The sequence below is a fragment of the Clarias gariepinus genome, chromosome 1 (genome assembly GCF_024256425.1).
Source record: "Clarias gariepinus isolate MV-2021 ecotype Netherlands chromosome 1, CGAR_prim_01v2, whole genome shotgun sequence".
NCBI lineage: Eukaryota > Metazoa > Chordata > Actinopteri > Siluriformes > Clariidae > Clarias > Clarias gariepinus.
Genome location: NC_071100.1, coordinates 51,034,081 through 51,046,621, shown reverse-complemented (window position 1 = coordinate 51,046,621; position 12,541 = coordinate 51,034,081). Strand labels below are relative to the sequence as shown.

General features: G+C 38.9%; 1 protein-coding gene across 1 annotated transcript; it reads left to right on the top strand.

Annotated features, from left to right (window-relative positions):
* The first annotated feature begins 2,826 nt into the window (after window positions 1-2,826).
* Window positions 2,827-5,824, top strand: LOC128526475 (complement C1q-like protein 2). The gene is made up of 3 exons (XM_053498364.1): window positions 2,827-3,082; window positions 3,779-3,898; window positions 5,325-5,824. Exons 1-3 carry the CDS (start codon window positions 2,854-2,856, stop codon window positions 5,618-5,620), a joined length of 645 nt encoding a protein of 214 aa, XP_053354339.1. The 5' UTR covers window positions 2,827-2,853; the 3' UTR covers window positions 5,621-5,824.
* Window positions 5,825-12,541: the final 6,717 nt, after the last annotated feature.

The following is a 12,541-nucleotide window of genomic DNA, read 5'->3' as shown; positions in this document are numbered from 1 at the left end:
ACTCCTCTGGAGCATCCAGATGGTCCCTGACAAACTTCAGGCGGGCCTGGACATGGGCTGACTTAAGCAGGGGATCCTTCCGTGTGATGCAAGATTTTAAACCATGAAGTCTTAGTGCATTACTGATAGTAGCCTTGGAAACGATGGTCCCAGCTCTCTTCACGGCATTGACCAGCTCCTCCTGTGTAGTTCTGGGCTAATTCTTTACCATTGTTAGCATCATTGATACACCATGTATCTACTACACCATGTAACGACCTCAAACAGGTGCTACTAATGTAGACTCATCAGCAGAGTGTATCTGGACTATTGAAGATGAGGGTGAAATGCACCTATGCTGAAAATTGTAGACCCCTCCATGATTTCTAAGTAAAAGAACTTGCAAAATCACAGGGTGATCAAATACTTATTGACCTTACTGTATATATATATAAACACACACACACACACTTACCTAAAGGATTATTAGGAACACCATACTAATATGGTGTTTGACCCCCTTTCGCCTTCAGAACTGCCTTAATTCTACGTGGCATTGATTCAACAAGGTGCTGAAAGCATTCTTTAGAAATGTTGGCCCATATCGATATGACAGCATCTTGCAGTTGATGGAGAGATGCACATCCAGGGCACGAAGCTCCCATTCCACCACATCCCAAAGATGCTCTATTGGGTTGAGATCTGGTGACTGTGGGGGCCGTTTTAGTACAGTGAACTCATTATCATGTTCAAGAAACCAATTTAAAATGCTTCGAGCTTTGTGACATGGTGCATTATCCTGCTGGAAGTAGCCATCAGAGGATGGGTACATGGTGGTCATAAGGGGATGGACATGGTCAGAAACAATGCTCAGGTAGCCCGTGGCATTTAAACGATGCCCAATTGGCACTAAGGGGCCTAAAGTGTGCCAAGAAAACATCTCCCACACCATTAGACACACTTAACATGTGTAAGATTAAAGTCCAGTTTGTTCCTGGAGGCTCAGGTAGATTGTAAGAAATTCCAGTCCTGAACTATTGAGCGACTGAAGTTACAGGTCCTCAGAGAACAGCTGTCTGCATCAGTCGAGGACAGGACCACCTTCATGGAAAAGTGGAACCATCCCCAGCCACCACACGCATCCCAGGCAGACCACACGGGGCATCCATGTGATGAGATCTCCAATCAGAAGCAGGACTCCAGGATGAGTTAGACAGGTCCAGAGGGCAGAGGAGGTCTGGATCACTGGCAGCTCAGGAGCGACATGAATAGCTCGACAGAGAGATAGATAGAGGAAAAAGGAGAGACGGAGAGAGAGAGAGAAGAGAGCAGAAAAGGAGAGAGCAAAGAGATGAGTTAAGAGATGAGTTAGGTCTGGTCACAGTCGAACAATGTATAAGGTGTCTGTATATTTAGTGCAGCGTGCAAGTAGGGACTCCGGCAAGACTAACTATGCCAGCATAACTAAAAAAGGAGAGCCAGAAGGAAACACAGACATGAGGGCTTCCAGAGATGTAAAGCAACCAATCACCTCACCGTCAACAAACCTGAGTGATCAATGAGAGTGAGGAAGACAGCACCTAAACATACCAGTTCACCATAATACTCTACGTCCATGAGTCCTCCAGATTTGCTCCTTTACCTAAGGCTAATCTATTTATAAAAATGCTTGGCTAAATAAATAGGTTTTTAGCCTGGACTTAAACACTGAGTCCCGAACACTATTTAGAAGACTATTCCATAATTTTGGGGCTTTGTAAGAAAAAGCTCCGCCCCCTGCTGTAGTTTTCATAATACGAGGTACTGACAAGCAGCCTGCCAGTATAACTGTTTAGTGAAAATTTTTTTCTATTTAAAGTTTTACGTCATGGCCGGTCATACACGCATTTTCCTGCATATCATATTGTTTATGACTGTGTATGTGACAAATAAAACTTTTATTTAAAAATTAAGCTGAAACAAGCTGAAATTTCTTTATAGAAACGTTTTTAAAACTCAAAATAAATTATGGCAGCAATGTGTAGTATTATGTTTCCTGTAAAGATGTCAGTGGTGTCACCATCGCCGATGTTCTCATGTTACTGTCAGCAGAGTGGCAGTTCCGTAATATTTAAATATTTTTTTCTAAAGTATATTATGGTGGTTCAGGGTGAAATATTTGATTGACTGGGTACTGGGTTTTAAAAAATAATCAGATGTAGCATAAAACCAAACCCCCTTTTATTATCATTGAGATAAAAGATTTCCCCCATAAAAATGATTATAATGCTATATTTTATTTCCTGCTCTATGGGGGCACAAACAAGGCAGAGGAAGTTTTGGAGCCATGTGTAGGCAGTGCTGTTAGTGACCTGAGCTAGATAAAAACAAATCCTGAAATTCATAGTTAACTACGCAATAATCATTAATTTACGATTTACTTCTGATCACCAAACATGCTGTGTAAAGTCAGAATACACACATCAGAACTTTTTTGTTTGTTTGTTTGTGTAATCTGTTTTTAAAAGAACACCACAAAGTGGCATTCTAGGTCACACTTTAATACCCTACAGATCATAGGCAGAATTTGCAAGGAGGCAGGAAGGGTACTTGCCCCCCAGAGGCTGAAATCTCTTACCACTTTGAAAGTATAATTCAAAATGCTAATGCAATAAAATAAGATTGTAAATATAATCTGTTGAATTCTTTTAAGTTTGGTTTTGTAATTGATTATTTTTAAGTGCTTATGGCATGTGGGGTTCTGAGCTCCACCTCTTATAAAACATTGACAAATATGCAAACATGAACTCTAAATGTCTGCATTCCAAGGTCTCCTGGAACGTTCAAATAACACACCTTCTCCTGCTCATCACACTCATCATCTGTGCAACAACCATGAAACCTTCCCTGATTCTGGTGTGTTTATTCATCATGGCACATGAAATGTGCTCACAGGTTTTAATGACCCCGGGCATAGATGTCATGTCTGAACTTAAATGCATGAAGGACCGAATAAAAGTGTTGGAGGAGGAAATGATCGAGCAACGAAAAGAGAAAAGAGTTAAGAAAGACTGTGTGGACATCACAGACTACAGGATGGAAGAGCGACATCCAAAGAACAAAGGTAAATATAAATTAAGTGGAAAATTAAATTACAAATCTAATGTATCTTACTCTCCTCTTATTATATCACAAAACCAAAAATAAAATTTTAACAACCGAGGCTAAAATTATACATCTAGCTGCATTATTAAGATTAACAACAAACTTATAAAAGCTTACAGTAGGTTATTACTTATACAATTAGTGTGCTGCCCTCGGTATATGTCCTGAAAACAACTTAACAGACAGATAACCACTTACCCAACATCAAGACTCTGAAGACAATAATCTCTTTGTCTACAGGTTTATTGACGTTAACAAGAAAGGTGAAACTGATTCTGTCAATAATAACATACACATGTACAGTAGTTATCAATAAAACAATCAATACATACCCATGATGCTACTGCAAATCAAGAAGTACACAAATATGACAGATTTCTGCAGTAAGGAACACTAAACACGCCACACTCTAAGTCTGCTTGACTGCTTCCTGAACACAAGTCACATGACACAACTAATTAATTACACTTTTCTTAAAGGGGAAACAAATCAATCATATACAACAGTAACTAAACAGTCAGATTATTAGTTTACATTCAGTGTAAAGGAGTATAAAATAATATAGTATATATTATATTGTAATATATTATTTACTATATTATGATGTAGTATATTTTATATATAACATATATGTTTTTTTAATACCAACCCAAAGTGGCATTCTGGGCCACATCTATAGGTGGTGCCCAAGACAATGGACCATTTGAGGAAGATCAGATCATGGTATACAGAACTGCTTTGACCAACATCGGTAATGGCTACGACACAAACACAGGTAATTAATCTGTGAGAGGAATCAAAGTCAGGTACTTTGATTCTCTATTCTGTGATTTATATATCAAGTGTTTCTGCATCAAAATTTTAATTACAATATATAATATCAATGTAATGATATATTTTAATTTACATTTGTACTTTTATATATACTCTGCAAAAAAAGAAACATCCCTTTTTCAGGACTGTGTATTTTAACAATGTTGTAAAAATCCAAATAACTTTACAGATCTTCATTGTAAAGGGATAAAACAATGTTTTTCATGCATGTTCAATTAACCATAATCAATTAATTAACATGCACCTGTGGAATGGTCGTTAAGACCTTAACAGCTTACAGAAAGTAGGCATTTAAGGTCACAGTTCTAAAAAAGAAGGATAGCTGATCATCCTCGCGGTGGAAGACCACGTGTAACAACACCCGCACAGGATCGGTACATCCGAATATCACACCTGCGTGACAGGTACATGATGGCCACAACAACTGCCTGAGTCACACCAGGAACACACAATCCCTCCATCAGTGCTCAGACTGTGACTTATGGTGTTGGCTCTTTTAGTGTTCATACAAATATTTACACATTAAGTTTACTGAAAGGAAAAACAGGTGAAAGTCAGAGGACCTTTCTTTTTTTGCTGAGTATACTACTTTACGTTAAAAATTTATTTATACATTTGCAGTATGATTTTCTTATGAGATTTTGTTTACACAGGCATTTTGGATACTTCACGAAATCCTCTAAACTATTGAATTGTTGTGTTAGTTATGCAGTTATGGTGTCAAAAGAATAATTAAAATTTTATTTATCTTATATGTGTTTAAATTTATTTTAATTATTAAACTCATCAGCTAACAGCAACATTTAAAGGAAAAGACACTGCCTCCCTATGGAAAACGATTTGTTAACTTGCTAATGATAAATTTAAATTCAGCATTATATTTACTTTTTTTGCATATTACTTTTAAATTAGAATTTCGAACCAGAATGCCTCTGAATTTTAATATTAGTACAACAAATTGCAAAGGTAAATGAAATTTTTTTATTATTATTATTTAATTATTTGTTACATGGATCTTTCACAGCACAGTGAAATTATTATTTTCAATATCTTAGTTAAGAACTTGGGGTTAGAGCACAGGGTCAGACAGGATACAGTGCCCACTGGTGAATATAGGGTTAAGGGCCTTGACCAAGGGCTCAAAAGTGGCAACTTGGCAGTGCGGAGGCTTGAACCCCCAACCTTCCAATCAGTAACCCAGTAACCTACAGCCTTAATTTTTTGAATGTACAGTTGGAAAAGTTGGAAATGTTAATTTCAATTCATTATCACATTGCCATTTTTCGTATTAGAATTTACTTTTAATTCTGACACAGGAAAGCGTTCTTACTCCAGCAGTTCAGTTATAATTGAAATTTTGCCTCCAGGTATCTTCACAGCACCGGTTAGAGGAGTGTACTACTTCAACATTGTAGTTTTCAATGCAAATTCCTACGCAACCGGTGTGCATATAATGAAGAACAAAGTTCGTGTGGCTGCAGTTACTGATAACCCACCAGGACAGGACTCTGAGGACACGGCAAGTAACTCAGTCACTCTGCTGCTCGAGAAAGGAGACCAGGTTTACAACGAGCTCATTAATCAACGGAAAATTTACACGGATACCGGGAGACGTAATTCCTTCAGCGGCCATCTTCTGTATGAAATGCCCACCACTGAATAAGCACAAATACCCACACTGATTTGGAGACATTGCTAATGTTGTCATGATATATGAAAAGAAAGTATAGCAATACCGCTGCTAAACAAAAGTCTACAAATTGAAGTCATGATAATGACCTTATTATAATCGAAAACATCTGAATGTCTTTAATAATAAAAAAGAAATATAAAATATTATTGTTAAATAAACTTAAATTCAGCATTATATGAACGTCTTTGCATATTATCTATACATTTAATTTTAATTTAAAACACCTGTTATTTCATGTGTTTATTTTTAAGTATGAATTATATATATATATATATATATATATATATATATATAAAATTCATACTAAAGATAATTCATACTAAATACATATATACAGCTCTGGGGGAAAAAAGAGCACTGCGATTAACTCAAGGAAACTTCTGGAATGTCATTAAGAGGAAGATGGCTGTCACAAACCATCAAGTAAAGCTAAGCTGTTTGTTTTTTTTGTAAAAAGAGTGTTATAAAGTTACCTAACAGCAATGTAAAAAACTGGTGGAGAGACAAAACACGTTAAGGCTGTAATTAAAAGTCGGGGTTATTCCACCAAAGACCGGTTTCTTAATGGTAGCTTTCTGTTTTTGTATCGTGTTCCCGTTTGTATCAGTGTTTAAGTTAAATAGCTTTTCCGTTTATACAATAATAATATTAATAGCAACTAGTTTTTACGTTTTTCATACTATTGGACTTTGCCTTTTTTCCGTCTTTTGCGCTTTTTGGAGAATGCGCAAGTTTCTTCGTCTAAGAACAACAAATGGAGTTCAGCTCAGAACAACTAAACTCCGACTCAGGTACGTTATCATGTCTACCATTCAGCTTGTTCAGTGTGTGGAGTGCAGGATGTTTAGACATTCTTCCTCTGTCGATAGTGATAATTTTACTTGTGATGTCCCTCATGTCTGTGTTTACTTCTGGCTTCTCCCTTTTAGTTATGCTGGTATAGTTAGTCCTGCCGGAGTCTCTGCTTGCACTCTACAGTTAATATACATTCACATTATACATTATGTGACTGTGACCATACCTAACTGTTATCTCTCCTCTTCTGCTCTTCCCTGGTTGGAGTTCTTGTCACATGGATGCCCTGTGTGTCTCTTTGGGATGAGTCTGGTGTCTGGGGATGATTTTACTCTACCGTGAAGACGGTTCTGGCCTCGACTGATTTGACAGCTGTTTCTCTGAGGACTTGATTTGGCTGTAGTTGCTCGATAGTTCAGGACTGGAATTTCCTACAAGTCTACCTGAGTCTCCAATAAATGCCTGGACTCCATATTAACATCAATTAACATTCAGTCTCCCCCCGCCGTTATTGCATGATAAATAACGGTCGATATCTTCTGAAACCAAAGCCTGGGTCTTTAATCAATTTCCACGACATCTTGGCGCTGCGAGCAAGGGTGGTGAAGGGGCAAATGTGTGGCTGATCACCGTGGGCATCCTTGGCGGGCAGCACAAACAGGTGGCCACCTAAAAAAGGTAAGCAACTTTTGCTTATATACTTAGTTTGTGTTGTTTGCTGGGATAACCCGTGGTGGTAAGGACGCCTGATAAAGACCTCTCTAAATTAAGTAGTCTCTACATGGGCTTTGGTTCCAGAAGGAAATGCATGCATCAGCTTACTGACTGTTGTACAGATAGTAAATTGATAAAACAAGCATTGTATTTGTCTGTTTTGTTATCAAGGGGGCATTGATTGATGGCAGCAATAACAGATGGTATGAGAGAGCGCATTTGAGTGTCTATTTGAGTTGCTAAGAGGGCAATGTAAAAAGGTAGACAGTTTTGATATTAATTTGTACTCATTGTCAAGTGGGCCTTGATTGGATGCTAATAGGGGAAAGCAAGTTAATACGGAGTTGCGCTAAATTAGTAATATTTCTTGTGTAACGATACGCAACAATTAATAAAAAGAATACCCTTTTGTATGAGGAACACTTTTCTGTGTCTTGAACATTTTGTAGCCACCTTAAAAAAAGGTATTGTATGAGATTTTTGTGGCTTTTATTTTATATCTTTTCTATGAGGAATGTACGGTTGTAGATCATAAACAATGTGTAGCCACCCAAAAAAGGTATTGTATGACGTTTTTGTGGCTTTTATTTTATATCTTTTCTATGCGGAGCACTATTTTGTGGTATTAAGTTGAATGCAATTGCAATTGTTTGTGTCTAATTGATGTTGTCTCTGTCTTTTACTGTTTTTTACTCTCTGAGTGTGTGAGAGCCCTATGTTTACCTGAGTGTGTCTGAGAGAGAGGCTGGTTGAGTGAAACCAAAAGCTTCGTGTCGAGCAAACAGGCCAGGACCTCCTGAGGGAATTGTGTGTACAACCCTCAGAGGGGGGTAGCTTGTTGCCAGACCGGAGTTGTGTGTGTATGAGCCCTTATTAGTTTAATAACTAAATAAAGAGTTAAATAGTTAAACATGACTCAATAAAAGGGACACGTGTGAGTGTATTAATGAGCCCTAATTAGTAAAGGGGACAAGTATGCAAAGAATAAGCCCTTTTTTCCAGGAAAAGAGGGACAAAGTATGAATGCTTAAGCCTATGACTAAATAAATAAATAAATAGTGTGGAGTGGTAAGTGTATTGATAAAAGTGTGTACTGTGTATAAAAATACTGTGCTATTTGGCAATATTGTAGATTAAGGAGTGATTATCATTTTTCAGCCTTGTTAAGAAAGGTGGATGTTTCTGGCAGTATACAATATTGGATGTTGTTGTAAGGAAAGTTTATTCATTAAATAAGTACATAGGCACAAGCTAAAGTAAGACTATCTAAGTTGTGGTGACATAGGCTTTATATAATGGCAGCCTCTCCAGAGGAGATATTAGTGCTGAAGCATCCTTTGTGTGCAGATCTCATAACTAAGATCTCCAATAAATGGCAAAAGCGGACTAAAGATCTGATTACTAAATGGCCAAAGGGAGGGTCATTTGATGTGACACTGTGTTCGGAGATGGAGGTTTTGATCAGAAATTATAAAACGGCATCAAGAAAGAAAAAGCGTGTACAGAGAGAGTCGAAAAGACAGCAGGAGAGAGAGGTCCTAGCGTTGTTTAACGTTGTTTAAAGGAGGGAGAGGAAGTGGTAAGACAAAAAAAGCAGGCTAGGAAAAAGTCTAGAAAGTCAGGAAGTGAGGCACAGAGTAATGGAGGGAAAGCGCTAGTTACACCTCCCCCATATGTGCCGACTGAAGGTCAATTCCCTATGCTTAAGGGCATGGTGGAAGTTTCTGGTGAGATGCAAATAGTCATGTAGATTTAGAAGTAGACTACAGAGTGTCGTGTGTAAAGTCAAAAAAGAGGCAGGATAGGAAAACGGATAGAGAAGAAAGCACACCATTAGATTGTTACAAGGAAGTAAGGGCAGATCTACAGAGAGTGAAAAGGGGGGAAGAAAGATAAGTTAGAGGAACGGGAAGAGGTGCAAGCAAGTGGAGAGAGAACGGACAGGAGTGCTAAAACACCAGTAAGAAGTCAGGTACAGGTAGATACAACATTAAGGACTGGGCATGGGCCTTTGTGCAGTGAAGCGGAAGGGTGAAGAGGATTTGTCATTTAACATGGGCAGTTGGAAACTGGGAAGGTGCACGGGGACAATATGTACCATGGGCAACTCAGGATCTCGAGGGATTTGTCAACCGCCTCCCTAACATTCACGAGGGTGCAGGGAAATGGATTAAGGTCTTAGAAGAGGAGACCTCAGGCAAGCTTTTGTCGGTGGGGGACATGAAAGCCCTGTTGGCAAAGATTTTAGGCGGAGGGAAATTGGAGGAGATCCTCCAGGCTTCTGACCTGAGCGAGGCCATAGATACATACCATATGGATGGAACTGTGTTTGATGCTTATCGTCCTTCTGTGTGGCAAGCCTTGCGTATTGACTATCCAACTAGAGTTGACCCAAAAGCTTTACAGGGGGAAGAGTTGGAGGAAACAGAGAATCCAACTCTGTACATCCAGAAGTAGTTAAAGAGGTGGAAGCAAGAGACTGAAAGTGATCCAGAGGGAGATGCACTGTTGTCTACGCTGTTTAGACAAACCATAGTAAATGCCATGCCTCAACCAGTGAAAAGTAAACTGGAAGATGTGGTCAGCTTACCTTCTAAATCACACAAAGAGTTCTGTGATCACGTCACACATGCTGTTGAACAGTATAGAAAAAATGAGCAGAAGTTGAAAGCTCAAGAAAAAGAGCTGCAAAGAAAACTGGCTCAGTTACAGCTTAAAGAATTAACAAAGAAAAACAAGAAAAAAGTCCAAGCTACTCTAAGAACAGAGGAAGCAGAGCAAATGTCCATGAGGGCCCCAAGCAATCCATCACCCACAGTCCAGCCAGCTGCAGTCACTGCGATGACAGCACCAGCAGCATTTTCTCCAAATTCAAACCAGATGCCTGCGCCTGTCTTTTACATTTTCACTCAAAAGCCAGGGCAGAGGGAGTGGAGAGCCAATCAACAACAGAGAGGACAAAGGAACACTCAGTCTAGCTTTCCCCCAGGCGTATGTTGGGGTTGTGGACAAGCTGGACACAACCGATCAAACTGCCTTTCCCATCCATGGCCCCAAGCCCAAAGGGGTGCGGTGGGAGGGGGGTGGCAAAAGCCTCCTCGAGATTAGGTTCAAGGCCCAGTAAACCCATGGGGGGTTTATTTTAACAACTAGTGCAGAACAAGAACCCATGTTACACATTGAGGTAGACGGTAAAAGTATTCAATTTCAATTCAATTTAATTCAATTTTATTTATATAGCGCTTTTAACAATGGTCATTGTCTCAAAGCAGCTTCACAAAGATGAAAGAAATTCACAAAAAAAAATAATAATAAATAAATTAAAAAATAATAATAATAATAATAAATTGTGTATGTGTGAGAAAAGTGTCTCTAGATAATAACGAGATGAATGAATGAAATTTCTCTGATGAGCAAGCCAAGGGTGACGGCGACAGTGGCAAGGAAAAACTCCCTGAGATGGCAATAGGTAGAAACCTTGAGAGGAACCAGACTCAACAGGGAACCCATCCTCATTTGGGTGATAACAGATAGGGATAATATAACACCATGTGTGTTATGCAGCTGAGAGTACAATATAAACAGAAATTATTTAAATTAACATGAAGTCCAGTTCAGCATAGGGATGAGTCAGTAGGTGCAGAGGGCAGATGGGGTCTGGATTACTGGGAGCACAGGAGCAGAATGTGTAGCTCCAATCATAATAAGGCAGAATTCAGCTGGAGCTGGTCCTTCTCTGGATGCCTCAGGATCCTCACAGGGTTGGCCTTTATCTACTGAAGCTGGTACAATCTCCAGATGCCTCGGGATGGGTGAAAAAGTACAGAACAGATGGAGAGAATTAGCGTAGTTGCCATTCAGAATAGATGTACTGATGTATGAAGTTATGGGATGAGTTACGCGTATGCCAGATTAAAGAGATGCGTCTTAAGTCTACTTTTAAACTGGGAAATTGTGTCTGAGCCCCGAACACTGTCTGGAAGGCTATTCCAAAGTTTTGGAGCTAAATATGAAAAAGCCCTACCCCCTTTTGTAGATTTTAAAATTCTGGGAACTACCAGAAGTCCAGAGTTTTGTGATCTTAAGGAGCGTGGTGGATTATAGTTTTTTAGAAGACTGGTTAGGTATGTGGGAGCTAAACCATTTAAAGCCTTGTATGTAAGTAATACTATTTTGTAATTAATTCTAAACTGAACAGGTAGCCAGTGCAGGGACGATAATATTGGGGTTATATGGTCATATTTTCTGGATCTGGTGAGAACCCTGGCGGCTGCATTTTGGACTAACTGAAGCTTGTTTATTGAGGATGCAGGACAACCACCTAGTAATGCATTACAATAGTCCAGTCTGGAGGTCATGAATGCATGAACTAGCTTTTCTGCATCAGATACGGATAGGATACTCCTAAGTTTGGCGATATTTCTAAGATGGAAAAAGGCTGTTTTTGTGATATTGGAAATATGATTTTCGAAGGACAAGTTACTGTCTAATATTACGCCCAGGTCTTTTACTGTTGAGCTAGTAGTAACAGTACATCCTTCTAAACGCAGGCTGAATTGTGAAAGCTGTTGTGTGCGGGTTTTTGGGCCGATGAGTAATATCTCTGTCTTGTCTGAGTTTAGTAAAAGGAAGTTATTGGTCATCCAATCTTTTATGTCCTGGACACACTCGGTTAATCTAGACATTTTAGGTATTTCGTCTGGTTTTGTTGAGATATATAATTGGGTATCATCAGCATAACAATGGAAACTAATCCCATGTCTTCTAATGATGTTACCCAGGGGAAGCATGTATATTGAGAACAGCAGAGGTCCTAAAACTGACCCTTGTGGGACCCCATATTTCACTGGCATTACACCAGACAGTTCTCCATTTAGGTCTACAAAATGGTATCGATCAGACAAGTATGATCTAAACCATTTTAATGCCTGTCCCTGAATACCTATGTGATTTTGTAAGTGATCTATGAGAATGTTATGATCTATAGTGTCGAATGCAGCACTAAGATCAAGCAAGACTAGAATTGAGGTGCAGCCTTGGTCCGAAGCTAAAAACAAGTCGTTTGCAATCTTAACTAGTGCAGTTTCTGTACTATGATGGGGCCTGAAACCTGACTGAAATTCTTCAAGGATGTTGTTTTCCCGCAAAAATGTGCATATTTGAGCTGATACTACTTTTTCTAATATTTTTTATATAAAGGGGAGGTTTGAAATCGGTCTATAATTTATTTCATTAGCGTCCAAATTAGATTTTTTAAGGAGCGGCTTAATAACTGCCAACTTGAAAGGTTTAGGGACGTGACCTAGATATAATGAAGAATTAATAATGTTTAAAAGTGCCTCTCCAACCGTATGCATCACTTCTTTCAAAAATCTGGTTGGG